Source organism: Mustela erminea, chromosome 17 (assembly GCF_009829155.1).
Source record: "Mustela erminea isolate mMusErm1 chromosome 17, mMusErm1.Pri, whole genome shotgun sequence".
Classification (NCBI taxonomy): Eukaryota; Metazoa; Chordata; class Mammalia; order Carnivora; family Mustelidae; genus Mustela; species Mustela erminea.
The window spans coordinates 64,738,503-64,760,241 of NC_045630.1; the positions used below are offsets into that span (position 1 = coordinate 64,738,503).

The window sequence follows — 21,739 nt, forward strand, 5'->3', positions numbered from 1 at the left end:
TGAGAATAAAACTCTCCAAACTGTAAGCTATCAATTACTGAATCCCACCTTTCTTCAGGGTAACTTCAGCCTTTCAGAAATGACTTTATTCTACAGGTAAGGCTCCAACTACATCAAAGCAGACCGTGTGTTTTTATATGTTTCATTGTTATCTGAATTACATGAGTAATTTTAAATATTCATGGAGAAAAATGTCTTCCTTTGTTTCTGTAAACTCCACCTCTAGCAATTTTTTGAACAGTAGGATCTAAAAAATAAGGTTAAAGGGCACACGTAAAGAGTGGCATGGGTGGCCAACAGTTACTTATTAGGACCTGCCTGGCACGGTGGCGTGTGTTGTAATAGACCTTGAAGAAGGACAAAGCAGAATGAATAGAACGTCATCCCTGCCCAGAAAAAGCATGGGACCTGAAAAGGGAGACTAGGAAGCGCACATGAGGGTGCCTGGATGACTCGGTGTAACCAGGTAAGCCTCTGTCTTTGGCCTGGGTCATGATCTCAGGGTCCTGGGATGGAGCCCCACATGCGGCTCTCTGCTCAGCAGGGAGCCTCCCCCTGCAACCTGCCTCTCTGCCTACTTGTGATCTCTCTCTGTCATAAATAAATAAAATCTTTAAAAAAAAAAAAGTGCACATGAAAAACACATTATAAAATAAAGATAGCTACACAGAGCACACAAATAATGAACAGACAGAAAATCATCCTGACTCAGACAGATCTGCCCACCACCCTGAGAATTTCGAAGAGTTTAAACTATTTGTGAAATATAAGTTCTCTGTGTCCAGGGCTAGTCTATATGCAAGTCTAGTTCCAGAGACTACCGAATAACCATTTTTCAGACATAAAACAAGTTACTTTAGAGTTTGCATGGAGAAGTCTAAGTAATAGAAATGTTTGTGTTCGCTGGCGATCTGTTACAGAGCCAAGGAACAAATGGCTGAATCCACTAAACCACACGGCAGTAACTCATATTTAACAAGGAGCTTGAGATCAAACGTTTCTGATCCCAAGGACCTGGCAAGCCAGATACAGAATCCGTAACAAAATGCACTTACACACGCACAAAAGCTACTCTCCTCTGTGAGACATGCTAGGGTACCAGTCATTACAAGGGTGTCTATTTTGGCTAAACGGCTTCCTTTTTAGGACACACACAGATTCCCCATCCACCACCAATTGTTTTAAAAAGAAACCAGAAACCATCAAAGCCTATTTATCCTATTCCTTGTTTGAATCTTGCAGACAGACCACTGGGTCATTCTCTACTATTACGAAAGTGTAACCTAATAAAGCACTTCCTCTATAATCAGGTAATCAACAAACAAAAAATGTGAATGGTTTTTCAGTAACTCCAGCAAAACTGACAAGCACATTTGGCAAAGAAACATGACTGACTTTAGAGGAACGGAGTAATTATGCTATCTACATACTCGGCACTGTATCTAGAATATAGCACGGAGCATAAAAGAATCAATGCATTAAATTAGAACACCTTAATATTTGCCCTAGCTCTACTGCTTACAATTCTGTCCTTAGATAAACGACTTAACCTTTCTTTGCCTCAAATTTTTTCGCCTGTAAAACAGAACTAGGAGGGACACTTGGGCGGCTCGGTTGGGTGACCATCTTCCCTCAGCTCAGGTCATGATCCCGGGGTCCTGCATGGAGCCCTGTATTGGGCTCCCTGCTCCACTGACGAGTCTGCTTCTCCTCCCTCCGCCTCTCCTCCAGCTCTCTCTCTAGTAAATAAATAAAATCTTAAAAAAAAAAAAAAAAAGGACTAGGAATACTTAACTATATGTAAGGAGCCAACAAGACTATGCATAGGAAAGGTCTGTAAACTGTAACAGTCGTATACACTGAAGGTGTCAGCATTTGTGTGTAAATGAAATGAAAGAGGAAATGGAGAAAGAGAATGTTGCTGATTTAACCATTAAATGAACCTAGGTTAAGTGGATACTCAGACAACTCTGCTCTATTTTTTATAATATGCTTTAAGCCTGAATGAGATATATTTCAAGGTAAGTTAAAAATCATTAGAAAAAGTCCTATTAAAAGGGTTTTTTTTAAGTCTCTCTTCTAGATAAGACTTTTTTGTAATTGAAAGTATCTTTCCAAACTCATTTATTTACTTTTTTTTCCATCTAGAGAAAGAATTTAGCTAAAAGACAATGAAAGTGGAGATAAGAAAATGGCCAAACTCCAGGACTGATGTGTGTGCTTGGGTTGGGAAGTCCCAAAACAAAAGGAACTGTATCCTTTTGAAGTAGACTTTATTAAGTAACTAATATCCTTTGATTACTAAGGAAATTCCTCTTGCCTCTGAGGATTTTGTATATATATACTAAGCAGTAATTCTAAGAAGTAAATAAAATGCATCAAAAAAAAAAAAACCCCACAAAAACCAAAAAACAAACCCATGCCATTCTTCTAAGCATATACTAGGTACTAATCCAGGCATTACACTTAGAAAATATCATAGTTATTCTGTGAAATTCTTTTTTCTGGCCCTCCATGGGAATCAATCTTTGGCAAACATTCTGAACCAATAACATCGCAAGTCAGCCTTCCCAGCCTTCCAATAATTAGAGCTTTTCCTATACTCTGTCCAGGGTTTCAAGTTTCTGGCTCTTGCTGCTGGAATCTACAGATAGTAGACATCATCTTTTCTCCAAAAAAAAGAAAGCAATGAGGTCTAACGACAATCTCCAAAATATTTCTGCCAAACATTAAAAAAATGAGGACGTAAGCACCTCAAAGTTCTACCTCGTGACTGTTAAACATTTCATAGTCAATCATTTCAGGCAGGTCACTTCTTCAGCTCCAAAACTTAGATTCAGAGACAAGAACAAAACTGATGCAGCTCTGGCTAGTGTAACCATAAGTGGAGAAAGGTCATCTCTAAATTTTCTGTTAGAATTCAGCACAGCTTATGTTATTCCTTGGATTGGTAAAGCAGATTCACAGTTCTTTAGGCAAAGCAGATGCAAAAGTACCCTTTAAATGATTATGAAAAGCAACAAACCTCCATCACTGATTTCTCTTAGTGAACCGTTATCTAAAATTGTGCCGGTGGATAAACACTGAGTGGCTGGCATTGTGCTGTGTGTCAGGGGTGGTAATAAAACAGCTATGACACTTCCTGCCTTTAAGAGGGTTAGGACACAGACAAGAAGATGAGCCTTTAAATCAAACAATCAGCCATCAATATAAGAATTTCTTTTTTTATAGAAGTCAGGTTGTAGAGTGTAATAAACAATTTATGAAGCTCTAAGGGCCCATCACAATCATTTTTTCAGAAGAGTGGCCCTAGGCTGTTCCTTCTGCATGAAGTTGCTGGCTCACAAAGCAAGGGACTACATTTGAAATCAACCCTATTTCCCTGGTAGCAAATGAATGGACCATGAACCATGAGCCAGGCTATCTATATAAGATTGTACGTAAGAAATAATGTAAGTATACATACATACACACATACATTCATACATACGTGTGTGCACCCATGGTGTGTACACACACACACACACAATCAGATCCTCTCTTTGGGAAGCCTCAGTGAGCGACACGTAAATGAGACCAACACAGAATCACTGGCGCCGCCGTGGGATCAGGAATGGCAACGAGCCACCACTGCAATCTCTGTGAGGCCCAGTATATGTTCCAGTCTAGGAAGCACAAGCACAGGGGGACTATTTGGTTGCTGAGCCAGTTTCCTGCGCTTCTTCAACTCCTATGTATTTTACAATATGACCCTCTTATTTAAGGTTATCCTAAGAATCCATGCCATGTGTACGATACTGTTAGTAAGTTTTTATGAGACCACGAAGGTGTAAAATACCCAAATATGGTACTGTATCAAAGAACACAAAAAATATTCAAAAAGAGCATGGTATTATATCTTGAATGCATAAAGTACTCAGGAGGCAGAGGAGAGAAACATATCCGGAGCAGGCATACAGCCAGAGCTCAGGTTCCCCTTATGTGTGTTACATTATGTATGTATCTGAAACAGATGAGAAGACAATGTTAAGTGTCTCACTTTTACTTGAGGGACAGGTACTGCAAACAGAAAATATAAAAGAAATACACAGAGTTCCAGAACGCAGACTTCCATCTCACTGGAAAGGACATCTCCGACAAGACCGAATACAATATGGTGAGCGGACATTCGCAGCCCCGTGAATCAGAGAGAGCCTGTTCCTAATGGGGAGTTGCTCCCGGGAAGATAGAAATTCCTTTCTCTAGTTATCAGAAGACAAGAGAGTGGCATCTAGAGTAGTATTTGAATGTTTAGTGGAATTATAGACAAAGTAAATATCATTTTCGTGCTTTTTTCTCAATGTTACCTTTCCTCCCCTCTTTGGAAGCACTTTCTTTTTTTTTTTTTTTTTTTTTTCTTAAAGATTTTATTTATTTATTTGACAGAGATCGCAAGTAGGCAGAGAGGCAGGCAGAGAGAGAGGGGGAAGCAGGCTCCCTGCTGAGCAGAGAGCCCGATGCGGGGCTTGATCCCAGGACCCTGAGATCATGACATGAGCCGAAGGCAGAGGCTTTAACTCACTGAGCCACCCAGGCGCCCCTGGAAGCACTTTCTTATCCTACCTTACATAAGCCTTCTTGAGTATTTGCTTCTGCCCCATGCTTTTGAATTCATTTTATCATATTCTTTAATTTACTCCCTCCCTAGACAGACTATCATATGGAATCACTGAGAAAAAATAAACATTAAACTTAATTGGATTTTTTTCTTATTAATTTATCAGTTATACCACACTCAAAGTGACTTGGAAGTTTGAGAAAACATTATTTTCCACCACCCAGGCTCCAAATCATAGTAAGACAAGTCAAAGAAAGGACTAAAAGACAAAATACTTCTAAGAAAATAAGTTATGAACACCTGGAACTAAATAAAAGGGAGTAGAGGGAGTTACTGTGTTGGGAGACAAAAACTTAAAGCAAAATCAAAAGAACAGGAAAAGGTTTGAACCTCTGACGGGATTACTGGGATCACAAGCATTCTTTCCTGCTGGCCTAAACCAGGAAGTCAGTAGTTATCCAAGAGTGAGTCTTGGAGAAAATTATTTCAGCAGCTCAACTGTAATGTGATTAGAGCACGGGAAAGTGGGGTGTGAGGAGGCAGAAGTCTGGGACAGAGGAGGTTTATAAATAATGGTATACTAAATAGTCAATGGCTACGTCTACTTTTTTAGATAGTAAAATATTTCATTAGACACATACTCACTTCTAAAATTAAACAATATAGCTTGCTTACTGGCTCTGTTATGTCTGGTTTATACGAAGCCAAACCTTGGAGCTTTACAACCTCTGTATCTCTTAAATTCCAATGCAATCATACGGTATCAATTATAATAATTTCTGTCAATGAAATTAAGAGCCAAACTGGGAGAAAAAGCCTATATCCTTCTGTACAGGAAATGATGCCCTTCATCTTTTTAACGAAAATGTTAGAAGAGTATTTTATATTGAAAAATGGAAGCAAAAACGAAGCATGAGGTCATTACTTCTTTCATTTTCATTTTAGCAAGAACGAAAAGAACAATCCGGCGTTTCAGAACCAAATTCCTGTCGCATGACACGTTCACAGTCATCATGACACGTTTACAGTCATCATGATAAAATTAACTTCCTTAGTCCTGCTGTTAAAATAAAACAAGAAAAAATGAAGCAGGATGTTGTCTCTAACTCCTGTTACCTAATGAAGTTCAGGTTCATTCTCACTTTTCCTTGATATAAAACACCAAGATGTGATAAAGCAGTAATTAGGAAATAAGAATCCAAACAGAATGTGACAGATAGTCCTAACAGTTTTCCACAACGTGAGAAAGACTGTTTCTTCTAGAACATCAAAAAGTTGGGGGCACGGGGAGTTAAACAACAATTTTCCAACAGTACTTTTTACAGCAAACTAAAGAGAAAGAGCTCTTATAAACACAAGAAATATAATGTGTATATCTAAAATAAAAATACCATTCATCTTCCTTTGTATATATAATCCCTTTAAAGCTAGGATTATTGTTCTCTTCCCTAAAAAAACATTACCACGTAGGACTTCAACAACCCATGGCATGACCACTGATACATCCAATATGTTTTGGATAAATAATAGAGAAATTACCTGGAACCTGAGAAAAAGTATTCAGCTATTCGAGTGTTAAAAACACTTTCCTCTGGTAGCTTCCATAAACATATACTTCAACACATTCATTTTTTGACACCCATCGGGGTCTCTTCGTAGTGCTGCGAGATCTCATTTCTAAAGTTTAGTTTTTTCTGTCCACTTTTAACATGACTGTGTCAACACTAAGGCAAATACTTAGTTCTCAGAAGCCAGTACAACCGGAGCCTTGCTGAAACCCTGTTCTCAGCTGCCCCCTTGCTGCTGGAAATGCACTTCAAGGTTGGCACAGCACAGAAATATACCAACTTCTCTGAGAGAATAAGCTGGGCAGAAGGAAAAGGCAGAAATCATGAGGCAGCACTGCAAAAGAATTCCAAATCTCTAAGTGTGTTTGATTAACAGCTAAAAATATGGGACATGTCTGATTTCTCTCATCTTCAACTGTCAAAGTTCTCTGATCCTAATATCCTGAGCTACTAGATATATATATATATGTTAGGAAAAGAACTGTGTTAGCTGAGAATTTCAGATAGTGAGTGGGGACAACAGTCCGAGAATGAATTGTTTACTCAACAAGCAGCATGTGCTTATTTCTAACAGTGCCCCCTCTACATTCTTAAAAAAAGAAACGAAAAGCCTAGGATACAAACCTCCAAGGAATTCTAACTCATTCGTGTGTTCCCTGTTGAACGCACAGCACTCTCACGGAGACATTTTCATGGCAACTCTGGGAAACATATATTTTCATTTTACAGGAGAAGTAGACGGAAAGCACACAGCTCTGCGCCTTGCTTCTATTTAACATCTGTAACGTTCAAGTACTCAAACAAACACTTCCTTTTGCACAAAATGACTAACACATCTTCACCAACAGAAGTAAATGATGAAGAAGCGAGAAAAGAACAGGACGTCTCAGAGATGTGAATCCAAGCACTCCACTGAACATTCGATCAGTCCACGATTCACCTTAATCCCCCTCCTGGGAAACCTGTTTCTCAGTAACCAAACGGGACTAACACCCCAAAGCCTAAAAAGAAATTTTCATGTTTTTACTTCTTCTGTTAAAAACAACCAGGACGGATACAGGAATAACAAAGAATCAAAATCAGTACTGTTTCTATTTTCCAAATACGAACTCATTGCCTGACCGCAATTCCACATTGGTCTTCACAATGCCCACAGCGCAGACAAGCACGTACTCCAGGTTCCACTCTCGGGACGCGGCTAGACCTCGTCCTGTCTCAGCTCCCCCTCCCTCCCACAGGACTCCACCCAGTGCCCTGCACCTAGCAGGCACTCACAAATTATTTTTTCTTTCAAAGTGAACTTACCCTTCGAAATGACACCACATAGAACGTGTCTCCCCTCCTGCGGATGGCCTCAAAGAAGTCTTGGTAACTTCTGGGTGATGCATAATACACTTGGAGCTCACGCCCCGCGTTCCTGCTAAAGGAAGAAAAGGGCAAAGTTTTCTTCAACGAGCAAATTTCATAACCTCTTGAAAATACTCCCCATTCTACGGCTATGTCTGAACTGTAAGAATTCCTCTCACACAAAATATTAGCAGCAGTTGGCAATAATTTTTATACTAACATTCTGAAGAGCCCAAGGTCAGGTTATTTGTAAGGTCCAATTCACTAAATAGCTAAAACTCATTTCTGAATGGAAAGCTCCAGAATTTATCTACTCAAGTGGATAAATGCAAAGCATGTAAAATAATGAAAAGCATTATTTTCAAATGCAAAGCATGTAAAAATAATGAAAGTATCAGAAAACAGATTGCTGCATTGGCTTCCGTGATTTTCAATTTTTTGGCAACAGAAATTAAATCTAAGGGAAACTTCTTCTTTACCACTCCACCAAATCTGGGAGGCATGCTTGCTACAAGGCTGTGTAAAAGGTGGGAAGAATTTAGGATTTGAAAACAAACAGACCCGGCTTTGAATTTCTTACTCCTCAAGTAGGTATTCTTGGGGGATTTATCCTCTGAGCAACATCAATTTCCTCAACCATAAAATGAGAATAACCATATAAACCCGGATTGTTACTGGGGTCAGAGATGTTATCTATGTAATCTACGAAGTACCTAGCATGGGTCTCCTGTTTCCTATGAGTCACTCAACAAATGCTAGCCACAGATATTAAAAGTACCATGTCAGGGCGCCTGGGTGGCTCAGTCGGATAAGCATCTGCCTTTGGCTCAGGTCATGATCCAGGATCCTGGGATTGAGCCCCACGTCGGGCTCCCTGCTCAGCAGGGATCTGCTTCTCCCTCTCCTTTTACCCCTCCCTCCTGCTCATGCTCTCTCTCTCTCTCTCTCGTTCCTTCAAATAAATAAGTCTTAAATTTAAAAAAATACATTAAAAAGTGCCATGTCAGTGCCTTCATAAAATCTTAACTAAAATTACTGTACCTCAACCACATCATATTCCCAAAAGATATACTCAAATGGTATTAATATAGTTTTTAATATTTTCAGTCTTACTATTCAGCATAATAAGCTAACACTTTCAGAAGTTAAAGGAAAATTAAAGAAATAATGTTTCATTTTTCTCCAAAAAGACAACCTATGTTTTCTTTCTTGTATGTTCTTCTATGTTTTCAATCAAACTTTAAGAGGAAAAAAAGACTGATCTATCTAAAAGGAAAATTATAAATGAGTCATAAGAATTTTTTGTTTTTAAATAATTCCACTTGCTCACTGTGAAGCCGTTTCTAACCACATTATTTTGAGTATACAATCGGTTCTTCTTTATTTTTTTATTTTTAATTTTTAAGTAGGCTCCATGCCCAGGGTGGAGGCCAATGTGGGGCTTGAACTCATGACCCTGAGATAAGGCCTGAAATCAAGGGTTGGATGTTTAACCGACTGAGCCAACCAAGCACCCCTGAATGCACAACGGAGTCTTATTATTCATGGTAGTTACTATGTTCTATAAAATCAGCGTGACCACTGAATTAGTAAAGACTGAAACATTCTAAAGGAAATACAGGGTTAGCTTCCTACAAGCCCCTAGTTACAGAATTTCTGTCATCTGATCACATATAACTTTGTTTTCCGTTTCTGATTAAAGACACTTCCTTTGACATACACATTTTATTCATTACCGTAGAACGCAGTCAACAGCGCGGGGTCAGTAACTTAATGCCTGAATGGAGCCAATCTAACATGTATATTTTCCCCATCTACACAACCAGCCTTCTGGAACAACAGGTAGTCCTTCAACACTACTCTTCAGGGCCATTTTAAATAGTGAAATCACGAAGAAAAAGCAGAAAAATATGGTACTTAATAGACCTCAAAAAGAAACTTGTTTCCAGCATGAGAGCTAAAGCAGGAAGGCAGAGTGTTGCCTTGTTAATTAAGCCTCCCCCAGGGCCATCCATGCAGAGTCCTAAATGACTATGAGAAGATGCTGAGCACTGATTTGGGGGCAGACACACATTTAGTGAGCACGTGGATTCACAGATACCAAGTACATGAGTAATTCATTTAAAACATCTTTTTAAAGACTTTTTTAAATTTTATTTATTTTTTTTTTAAAGATTTTATTTAATCATTTGACAGAGAGAGATCACAAGTAGGCAGAGAGGCAGGCAGAGAGAGAGGAAAGGAAGCAGGCCCCCTGCTGAGCAGAGAGCCCGATGTGGGACTAGATCCCAGGACCCTGAGATCATGACCTGAGCCGAAGGCATCGGCTTAACCCACTGAGCCACCCAGGCGCCCCTAAAGACTTTTTTTTAAAGATTTTTATTTATTTGTCAGAGAGGGAGAGAAAGAGCACCACAGGGGGAGCGGCAGACAGAGGGAGAAGCAGGCTCCCCACTGAGCAAGTAGCCTGATGTGGGACTCGATCCCAGACCTGAGCCGAAGGCAGACACTCAACCGACTGAGCCACCCAGGTGTCCCTTTAAAGACTTTATAAAAGCTATTTTAGGTTCACAGCAAACCTGAGAGGAAGATGCAGAGATTAAAAACATTTTTAACTAGTAAAGAAATAATGTGCCAACTCAATGATGCATCAAAAACTGAGTATTTGGGTGCCTGGGTGGCTTAGTCGGTTAAGCATCTGGCTCTTGATCTCAGCCCAAGTCTTGATCTGAGGGTTGTGAGTTCAAGCCCCACACTGGGCGTGAAGCCTACTTTAAGAAGGGGGGCATGACACCTGGGTGGCTCAGTCAGTTAAGCATACCACTCTTGACTTCGGCTCAGGTGATAGTCTCAGGGTTGTGAGATCACGCCCCATGTTGGACTCCAGGCTGAGCGTGGAGCCGGCTTGAAATTCTCTCTCTCCCTCTCCCACACCCAACTCTCACAAGATCTCTCTCTCAAAAGAAAAAAATCCATTAAAAAATGAAAATATTGGGCACCTGGGTGGCTTGGTGGGTAAGGGCCTCTGCCTTCAGCTCGGGTCGTGGTCCCGGGGTCCTGGGATCGGGCCCTGTGTCGGGCTCTCTGCTCGGCAGGGAGCCTGCTTCCCCCTCTCTCTGCCTGCCTCTCTGCCTACTTGTGATCTCTGTCTGTCAAATAAATAAATGAAATCTTTAAAAAAAAAAAAAAGTATTTATAAGTATGTATATAGTAAACAAATGAAATATTCTGATAACTAGGGAATTATTGGTTACTATATATATTTGAATTATCTAGTTCTACAGGATAATATAGTATCTCAGGATTTTAAACATTCATGGTTACTGATATGCTGCTTACTGCCATTTAATAGTAACTCTCAGTTAATAGGAAACGAACAGCTTTCGACTTAGTGGGTATGTATTCTCGGTGCCTGGTACACAGTCTGGCACGCAGCTAGTGCTCAGTAAATGTGAAATTAACACTAAAGAATTGTGAACTCTAAGTCTATGGCAGAGCCACAGACAGAAGCTGAGATTCTTTACTTCTACTTTCTTATTTTTTAAAGATTTTATTTATTTATTTGAAAGAAAGAAAGCGAGAGACAGAGCATGAGTAGAGGGTTAGGGGCAGAGGGAGAGGGAGAAGCAGGCTTGCTTCTGAGCAGGGAGCCCAATGCGGGGCTTGATCCCAGGACCCTGAGATCATGACCTGAGCCGAAGGCAGACAGTTAACGGACGGAGTCACCCAGGTGCTCCTCTTTACTCCCACTTCAGTGATACTGTCCTGTCCTCAGTATATCACATCACCATCAGCTTCTGAACATGCCAAGTGCTGTGTAAAGTGCTTTAAATAAAGTATGTAATTTAATCATCAACTCTGTGTGGCCCAAGTTTTGTGGACGAGGAAATTTTAAGTAAGCTGCTGGTGTTTATGTAATCATGCGGCAAGTAAGCGGAAGAAAGGATTTGCACTCTGCCAACCCAAAAGCTAGCGTCTTAAACCAGGACACTACACTGCCTCCCATGATGCTGTTCCTTTTAGTTAGTTATGTCTGGTCCATACATTTCAACCGTAGGCACAGCACTCCTTCAAGAATCCTTCAAAATCTTAAGTGGCATCAGTGTGGTGAAAAATGCATTTTTTTAAAGATTTCATTTATTTATTTGACAGACAGAGATCACAAGTAGGCAAAGAGGCAGGCAGAGAGAGAAAGGAGGAAGCAGGCTCCTTGTCGAGCAGAGAGCCCCATGCGGAGCTCGACCCTGGGATTATGACCTGAGCCGAAGGCAGAGGCTTTAACCCACCAAATCACCTAGGTACCCTGAAAAATAAATTTTAAGTCAAATAGATCTGAATGGTGATTCTGCCACTTATTGGTTCTATGACTCTGACCTAGAAAAAATAAGTGACTTGCCCAGTTTCTCTATATATAAAAATAGGGACTGTGATACCTACACTTTGTAAGTGATTATACAGATTCAAAGATTAAAATGCATGGAAAGCACTCAGCAGGACATCTGGCACAGAGCAGACATTCAAATAACACTCTCTTCCCCTTGGCTCACAAAACAGATACAAATCGAGGACAAGAGTTATGTCTATTTAAATTTTACAGCAAAATTATGACTGAACAGCATTCTAACGAAATCTGTATTTAGGAATTTGAGAGTTAGCCTTTTGAAATTATCTGGATTTACTCTGACTGCTCAGAAGCAGTATGCTAAGTGAGCTAAGAGTAAAGTCACAGATGAGAACAAGTTTAAGGTAAAAGGGAAATGTGCTTTTCAACTTTATTAAAATACTAAGCATTTTAAAATTTCATGGCCAGGTTCAGTCATTAAGCGTCTGCCTTCAGCTCAGGTCATGATCCTAGGGTCCTGGGATCGAGCCACACACCAGGCTCCCTGCTCGGTGGGAAGCCTGCTTCTCCCTCTCCCACTCCCCTGCTCGTGTTCCTGCTCTCCCTGTCTCTCTCTCTCTGTCAAATAAATAAAAAGATAAAATCTTTTAATAAATAAATAAATAAAATAAAATTCTGTGGCCAAGAACCTTCACACTTTCTTACCTGATACTAGTGGTTTCTGTGTATTGGACAGCCATGAGCTGAGAATTTGAGCCCTGCTCCAGAGCACCCTGAAAGAAAAAAAAAAATTTAATGCCATACAATGAAATTGTACGAAGATCTTCCTATAGTGACTCACTCTACATTAACATTTACGAAACTCTCACTAAAGTGTTCACATGCTTTTTATTTTCATGAATATTCTGACATATTAGGTTCACATAACTAAACACCAACATAGAGATTAGAACTCTTCTCATTATACTCTGGGCTGAGAGATGTGTCTCAAGGAGATTAAAACATTAAGGCATTTCTCATAAAGTTTGAAAATACAGACCAAATGTTTAGTCCAATTACCGCAAGTTTTATTACCTAGTCATAAAAATATTACTGAACACGTAACAACTTGTATTTGTCTAAAATAATTATTTTCCCAATGAAAAGTTCCTTAAGTGTGAAAAGTCCATAATGGAACTAGATCCTAGGGGCGGCTGGGTGGCTCAGTGGGTTAAAGCCTCAGCCTTCCGCTCGGGTCATGATCCCAGGGTCCTGGGATAGAGCCCTGCATCAGGCTCTCTGCTCAGTGGGGAGCCTGCTTCCTCCTCTCTCTCTGTCTGCTGCTCTGTCTACTTGTGATCTCTGTCTGTCAAATAAATAAATAAAATCTAAAAAAAAATTTTTTAAAAAAGGAACTAGATCCTATTGTTTACTGAATTAAACACAAAGATCTTCATGCCATAATATACCTATGGACTAAGCCGTCATTAAAAAGATCTCACCAATGGAGGGAGGTGCCTGGGTGGCCTAGTCGTATGACTGTCTGACTCTTGATTTTGGCTCAGGTCATGATCTCAGGGTAGGGAGATGGAGGCTATCGGAGATGGGGCTCCACACTTGGCTGGGAGTCTGCCTGAGAGTCTCTCCCTCTGGCCCACCCCTGCTTGTGTGCGCCCTCTCTCTCTCTCTCTCTCTCAAATCAATCAATCAATCAAATGTTACTTCCTATAAACAGCATATAGCTAGGTCTTCCCTTTTCAAAACTCTAATTTGAGGGGCGCCTGGGTGGCTCGGTCCTTAAGTGTCTGTCTTTGGCTTAGGTCATGATCCCAGGGTGCTGGGATCAAGCCCACATGGGGCTCCCTGTTCCGTGGGAAGCCTGCTTCTCCCTCCCCCACTCCATCTGCTCGTGTTCCCTCTCTTGTGTCTCTAGCAAATAAATAAATAAAATCTTCAAAAAAAAACCAAAACAGTTTGACAATCTCTCCCTTATAACTAATGTATTTAGCCCATTAAATGTAATTACTAGTACAGCTGGGGTTAATAAGTTCACTATCTTAGTACATATTTTCTATTTATCCTATTTCTTTAGTCTTTTACTCACTTCTTTTGGTTAAAATGCTTATTTTTATGGTATTCCACTTTTATTTCCTACATTGGCTTTTTTAGCTTTACCTCTTTGTGCTAGTTTTTAGTGTTTGTTATACAGATTATCTTTAAATTACCACAGTCTGCCTTTAAATGTTACTTGAAAAATGTAACTTTATAATTCCATTTACCTGTGTTCTTATTCTCTTTTTTTTTTTTTAAAGATTTTTTATTTATTTATTTGACAGAGAAAGATCACAAGTAGGCAGAGAGGCAGGCAGAGAGAGAGGGGGAAGCAGGCTCCCTGCTGAGCAGAGAGCCTGATGTGGGGCTCGATCCCAGGACCCCGAGATCATGAACTGGGCCGAAAGCAGAGGCTTAACCTACCGAGCCACCCAGGTGCCCCTACCTGTGTTCTTACTCTCTTATATTTAACTTCTACATAACCCATACACCCATAATAAACTGTTACGAGTTTTGATTAAAAAATAATCTTTTAGGGCCGCTTGGGCGGCTCAGTCATTAAGCGCCAGCCTTCAGCTCAGGTCATGATCCCAGGGTCCAGGAATCGAGCTCCATATCGGGCTCTCTGCTCAGCAGGAAGCCTGCTTCTCCCTCTCCCACTCCCCCTGCTTGTGTACCCTCTCTCGCTCTCTTTCTGTTGAATAAATAAAATCTTTAAAAATAATAATAATAGGGGCGCCTGGGTGGCTCAGTGGGTTAAAGCCTCTGCCTTCAGCTCAGGTCATGATCCCAGGGTCCTGGGATTGAGCCCTGCATTGGGATCTCTGCTCAGGGGGGAGCCTGCTTCCTCCTCTCTCTCTGCCTGCCTCTCTGTCTACTTGTGATTTATGTCTGTTAAATGAATAAATAAAAATCTTAAAAAATAATAATAATAACCTTTTAAAGACATTTAAAAATACATACACATATAGATACTTTTTATAAAAAGAGCATTTATTTTTACCAGTTATTTGCCCATTCTGGTGCTCTTCCTTCCTGCTAATCTGGAGTTGTACCTGCTATCATTTCCCTTACCCTAAAAAATGTTTAGTATTTCTTAGAAAGCAGATATTCCAAAGAAAAATTATCTGTTTCTTTATCAATCTGAAAATGTCTTGATTTTGCCTTCATTTTGAAAGGTATTTTCATGAATGTGCCCCTTTACCTTTTTCAGACTCGCAATCTAGAAAGAAGGTAGAATTATGAACTGGGATGAACAAAATCAAGGATATGGTGCTCGGAGATCACAGAACTTTCAAAGAAAGGGCAATTCATCAAATTTACTGAGTATCTTAACGAGACTATCGGATCCTCTTAAGCATCTGAAAGCAGCGGCTGGGAGGAAAAAGAGGTTAGAGAGGAGTAAAAACGACTAAGCAGAGCAGTTACACTCTCCATGCTAAGACAGAGAATCTGCCATTTCTTTGCATGTGTTGGTATGGACAGCAGCGTAAGCAGAATGACCCTTCCCCTCTGACCGAGAGCTCCTTTTACCCTTGACAAATAGAGATTCATCCTTCACAGTCCTTTCTCTGTAACAGCCAAGAGTCCCACATTTCTGACCAGTACCTAAGCTCATTTCAGAAACATAGGCACCCAAGACGGCAGAGAAAAATACGTCCATTTAAACTACAGATCACCTCATGTCCAAAGGCTGTGAAATTAAAGCAAGACTATCTTCTCTGCATTAAAATTCCTTCAAGATTAAAGAACACCAAGCACCCCTGACATGGTAAATAAACTCTCTATTCACTGACATAACGGAAAGAAAAAAACAGTATGAAAATGTTTATCAAAGATAAGGCAAAAAACTCATTTAAGCCAAGAATTTTCATGTAATACCTCCTCTGTGGAATTACCTACTGGCAATTATCAGCCCCTTTCTTGCTCCTTCCCCTGCATGGCACAGGATGGAAGCCTGAAAACTGTATTACACTGTTTTTTGCCATCAGGTTGATATAATTTAGATACTGCCAGAAAGATATGTTGGCACCAGGTTCAGAAAGGCAAGGAGAGACAGAGTCCGCTTTCCCTCCACCCATGGCAGCTGACTGTAGTCTTTGGCAGACAGGTGTGTCTGGAGTACTAGACATCGCATTCTGATGCTACTGAACAGCTTTGTTTGGGCTACTGAGGTAGCTGTGACATTGGGAATAACTGTCTGTAGCCTCCAGGGGTACTAACGACCATAAAACTGCCGTAATGCATGAACAAAAGGTACCAGAGAGGCCCAGACTGGATAATCACAGAATCTCAAAGTTTGAGCTCCTCCAGACCAACGCTCATTATTTTACTGATGATAACAGCCCCATAACGGTTAGAAGTCCATCTTTCTCAATATCCTTTTAGTGTACTTGTGAACATATCACATACACTGCTCCCAATTAGTTTCCAAATAATCAAAAATCTAACGTGTTTCCATTAGCATATAAACACGTAAACCTGGTGAAATATATACCATCTAAAAATAAAATCTCTTATTTAATTCTTATAGCTACGCCATCTCCCTGCTCCTATTAATGGGGATCATCTTAAAATAATTTTCTCTACTTCTCCATTTGTTATTACTTACTGAATCCACATCAATTGGGCTTTGTCACTGCCATTCCAATGAAAGGATTCATCAAGGTCACTAACAAATTCTAATAATCAAATCCACTGGTAAATTTCTCAGTCTTCATCCTAATCATTATCTCTTCTTTAGTAGTAATCACATCCCCTTCTTATAAAACTTTTTTTGGGTTTTGGGACATTATTATCCCACATTTTTTCTTTTTCTTTTTTTTTTTCCTTAAGATTTTATTTATTTTTTTGTCAGCGGGAGAGTATAAGCAGGCGGAGGAGTGCCAGGCAGAGACAGATAGAGAAGCAGGCTCCCCGCTGAGCAAGAAGCCCAATGTGGGACTCAATCCCAGGACTCTGGGATCATGACCCTAGCTGAAGGCAGCCACTTAACTGACTGAGCCACCCAGGCGTCCCTATCCTACATTTTTTCTTATCCATGAGCCAACCACTCCTCTTCCTTCTCTTTTGTCCTCTAATGTGAGAGTTGGCCCAGGGCTCAGTTCCATACCTCTTTCCTTTTTACTTTCTCCCCAGCTGCTCTCATCCCAGATTAAACTTCCAGTCTTGACCTTGCCCCTGAACTCCAAACCTGGATGACAGTCCACTTGACTATCTACCTGGCTGTAGTCATATTGAACTTAAGAGATATTTAAATCTTTTTTTTCCTATTAAAATCTCTTGATTTGGGGCACCTGGGTGGGTCAGTGGTTTGAAGCCTCTGCCTTTAACTCAGGTCGTGATCCCAGGGTCCTGGGATCGAGCCCCACATCGGGCTTTCTGCTTGGCAGGGAGTCTGCTTCCCTTCCTCTCTCTCTGCCTGCTTGTGATCTCTGTCTGCCAAATAAATAAATAAAATCTTTAAATAATAATAATAATAATAAATAAAATAAAATCTCTTGATTCCTGCCTCCAATTCCTCCTTTCCTAGTCTCAGTCTCAGTAAACAGCATCACTAGTCCTCCAGTAGGCAAGGCACAGAAATTATCAGTGATACCTTCTAATCTTACATCAGCAATTTCCAACAGCACTACTTTCAAGATATATTTGGCATTCGAATACTTCCCCCTACTTTCACATCTACCATACTAGTAAGGGCTGAAATGATCTCTCACCCAGCCTACCAAAAGCGCTTCTCAACAGTTTCCTTACTTCCACTCAAGCTCCCTCCACTGTCTACTCTGTGTAGCAGCAGCTAAATAAATCTTTTAAAAATCCAATGTTTATAGCAGCAATGTTCACAACAGCCAAACAATGGAAAGAGCCCATATGTCCATCCACAGATGATTGGATAAAGAAAATGCCTGGGTGGGGTCGGAGGGTGTACCCAATGGAGTTCTACTCAGCCATCAAAAAAAAAAAAAAAAAAAAACCAAAAACAGAATCTTGCCATTTGCAACACTGTGGATGGAACTAGAGGGTATTATGCTGAGCAAAATACGTCAATGAGAGAAAAACAATTATATGATCTCACTCGTATGTAGAATTTAAGAAACTGGAGAGAGGTTAGGGGAAGGGAGGGAAAAATAAAACAAGATGAAATCAGAGAGATGGATACAAACCATAAGAGACTCTCAACCACAGGAAACAAAATGAAAGTTGCTGGCGAGGAGGAGCATAAGGAGATGGGGTACCTGAGTGAGGGACATTAAGGAGGGCACAAGATGGAATGAGCACTGGGTATGACACACAACTGATGAATCACTGACCTCTACCTCTGAAACTAGTAATACACTATATGTTAAGTAATTGAATTTAAATTTAAAAAAGAAAAAGAAAAAGAAAACAACGTCTAGTCACATTACAGTCAATTTGCTGAAAAGAAAGAAAATCTTGGCTTGGAGTGGTCAGCAATCAGATCAAGTCACTCCCCTGAGCAAAGCTCTCAATGCTTCTCACCACAGCCCACGAGGTTTGATATGAATTAGCCTCTGCTGCCTCTCTGATGTCATCGTCTACTACTCTACCCTCAGACACCACAGTCCGGCCTTAGACAACTGTTTGATGCTCCTCAAATATCCAGATGGTTTCCTCCAGACAGTCTTCATATGTGCTGTTCCCCTTTTCCAGAAGCTCTTTCTCTAGATTTCCCCTTGGATCTTTACACCGCTTACGCCTTCGTTTTTTGTTACCACAAAAGCAATATTCTCACCAAATCGTTTTCTTCTTCCTAAGCACACAGAAGATGACATTTGCCTAACCTACTGCAAGACAAACTGTAAAAAGTGACAAGAGTCTTAGTCAATTGGACATTGGCTACTGTCCAGGCTAAAACATGCTTCACAATCTTCCAAAACCCTCTCTTCATGCTTCACAATCTTCCAAAACCCTCTCTTCCCCAACATCTGAAGCTAGAAGTGAAGAATTTCAAGTTGTTGGGGTCACAAAGGGGAAAGAAGCTGGATTCCTTAGTCACTGCTTGAAGGAAAGCCACCCCAGAGAGCTACAGTAAACTTTGTGTAGGTGAGAAACCAATTCTTATTCCACTTAGCTACTGAGATTTTGAGGCTAGTTGTTAAAACACCCAGCATTAATCACCCTGAAAATCCTTCTCAAGCACTCTTCAGAGAAGCCTTCTCTAGAACGGCTATTCGATCTAACAAAGCCACTCATCTTTCAATTTAACCTCTAATCTCCAACCCCACTGTTCGGGTTTTCTATTTCTTCCTGGTTCAGTTTTGGTACTATATATGTCTCTAGGAATGCATCCATTTCTTCCAGATTGTCAAATGTGCTCACATATAGTTGCTCATAATATGTTCTTATAATTGTTTGTATTTCTTTGGTGTTGGTTGTGATCTCTCCTCTTTCATTCATGATTTTATTTATTTGGGTCCTTTCTCTTTTCTTTTTGATTAGTCTGGCCAGGGGGTTATCAATCTTACTAATTCTTTCAAAGAATCAGCTCCTAATTTTGCTGATCTGTTCTACTGTTCTTTTGGTTTCTATTTCATTGATTTCTGCTCTGATTTTTATGATTTCTCTTCTCCTGCTGGGTTTAGGCTTCCTTTGCTGTTCTTTCTCCAGCTCCTTTAGGTGTAGGGTTAGGTTGTGTACTTAAGACCTTTCTTGCTTCTTGAGAAAGGCTTGCATCACTATATACTTTCTTTGCAGGACTGCCTTAGCTGTGTCCTACAGATTTTGGATAGTTGTGTTTTCATTTTCATGTGTTTCCATGAATTTTTTCAATTCTTCTTTAACTTCCAAGTTGACCCATTTACTCTTTAGTAGGATACTCTTTAGCCTCCATGTATTTTAATTCTTTCCAAATTTCCTCTTGTGTTTGAGTTCTAGCTTGAGAGCATTGTGGTCTGAAAATATGTAGGGAATGATCCCAATCTTTTGGTACTGGTTGAGACCTGATTTGTGACCCAGGATGTGATCTATTCTGGAGAATGTTCCATGTGCACTAGAGAAGAATGTGTATGCCGTTGCTGTGGGATGGAATGTTGTGAATATATTTGTGATGTCCATCTGGTCCAGTGTGTCACTTAAGGCCTTTATTTACTTGTTGACCTTCCACTTGGATGATCTGTCCCTTTCAGTGGGGGGGGGGGGGTGTTAAAGTCCCCTACTATTATTGTGTTATTGTCGATGTGTTTCTTTGATTCTGACATTTGGTTGTTCCCATATTTGGGGCATAGATGATATTTAAAATTGTCAGACCTTCTTGTTGGACAGACCCTTTGAGTATGATATAGTGTCCTTCCTCATCTCTTATTATAGTCTTTGGCTTAAAAAATCTAATTTATCTGTTATAAGGATTGCCGCCCCTGCTTTCTTTTGATGTCCATTAGCGTGGTAAATTGTTTTCTACCCCCTCACTTCTGGAGGTGTCTTTGGGTCAAAAATGAGTTTCTTATAGGTAGCCCATTGATGGGTTTTGGATTTTTATCCATTCTGATACCCTGTGCCTTTTGATTGGGGCATGTAGCCCATTACATTCAGGGTAACTATTGAAAGATATGAATTTGATGCCATTGTATTGCTGGTAAAGTGACTGTTACTGTATATTGTCTCTGTTCCTTTTTGGTCTACTACTTTTAGGGTCTCTCTTTGCTTAGAGGACTCCTTTCAATATATCCTATAGGACTGGTTTGGTGTTTGCAAATCCTTTTAATTTTTGTCTCGGAAGCTTTTTATTTCTCCTTCTATTTTCAATGATAGTCTAGCTGGATATAGTATTCTTGGCTGCATATTTTTCTCATTTAGTATTCTGAATGTATCGAGCCAGTTCTTTCTGGCCTGCCAGGTCTCTGTGGATAAGTCTGCTGCCAATCTAATATTTCTACCATTGAATTTTACAGACTTCTTGTCCCGAGCTTTCAGGATTTTCTCTTTGTCACTAAGACTTGTAAGTTTTACTACTAGATGACAGGGTGTGGACCTATTTTTATTGATTTTGAGGGGGGTTCTCTGTGCCTCCTGGATTTTGAAGCTTGTTCCCTTTGCCATATCAGGAAAATTCTCTACTATAATTTGCTCCAATATACCTTCTGCCCCCCCTTCTTCTTCTTCTGGAATCCCAATTATTCTAATATTGTTTCGACTTACGGCACCACTTCTCTCTTGAATTCTCCCCTCATGGTCCAATAGTTGTTTGTCTCCCTTTTGCTCAGCTTCTTTATTCTCCATCATTTGGTCTTCTATATCCCTAATTCTCTCTTCTGCTTCATTTATCCCAGCAGTAAGAGCCTCCATTTTTTATTGCACCTCATTAACAGCTTTTTTAATTTCAACTTGGTTAGATTTTAGTCCTTTTATCTCTCCAGAAAGGGATTTTATTTCCCCAGAAAGGAATTCTCTATTATCGTCCATGTCTTTTTTGAGGCCAGCTAGCACCTTGAGAATCGTCGTTCTGAACTCTAGCTCTGACATACTACCAACATCCACATTGATTAGGTCCCTAGCCATCAGTACTGCCTCTTGCTATGAACTTTTTTGGGGGGGTTTTCTACCTTGTCATTTTATCCAGATAAAAATATATGAACAAGAGATAAAATACAAAAAGGGTGGCAAAGACCCCAGAAAAATGTACACTAACCAAACCAGAAGAGATCCAAAACTGGGGGGAGTGGAAAGAGGGAAAAAAGAAATAAAAATTTAAAAATAAAAAATAAAAAATAATATTTATATATTAGACTGGTGAATAGAATAGAGCCACCCAGTAGCTTTTGGGTGTATTTTGGTCTCTTAGAACACACTACCTCCCAAAATTTTAAAGAAAGAAAAACATATATATACAAAAATAAG

The 21,739-nt window shown here is 40.0% G+C and overlaps 1 protein-coding gene across 1 annotated transcript in view; it reads right to left on the reverse strand.

Moving 5' to 3' along the window:
* ATF6 (activating transcription factor 6) overlaps positions 1-21,739 on the reverse strand; it is a 212,869-nt gene that overhangs the window by 105,966 nt on the left and 85,164 nt on the right. Inside the window, exons 14-15 of the mRNA XM_032317566.1 lie at positions 12,560-12,627; positions 7,471-7,585 (exon numbers count right to left, since the gene is read on the reverse strand). Of these exons, the coding sequence (XP_032173457.1) occupies positions 7,471-7,585; positions 12,560-12,627 (183 nt within the window). The remainder of the gene's footprint in view (positions 1-7,470; positions 7,586-12,559; positions 12,628-21,739) is intronic.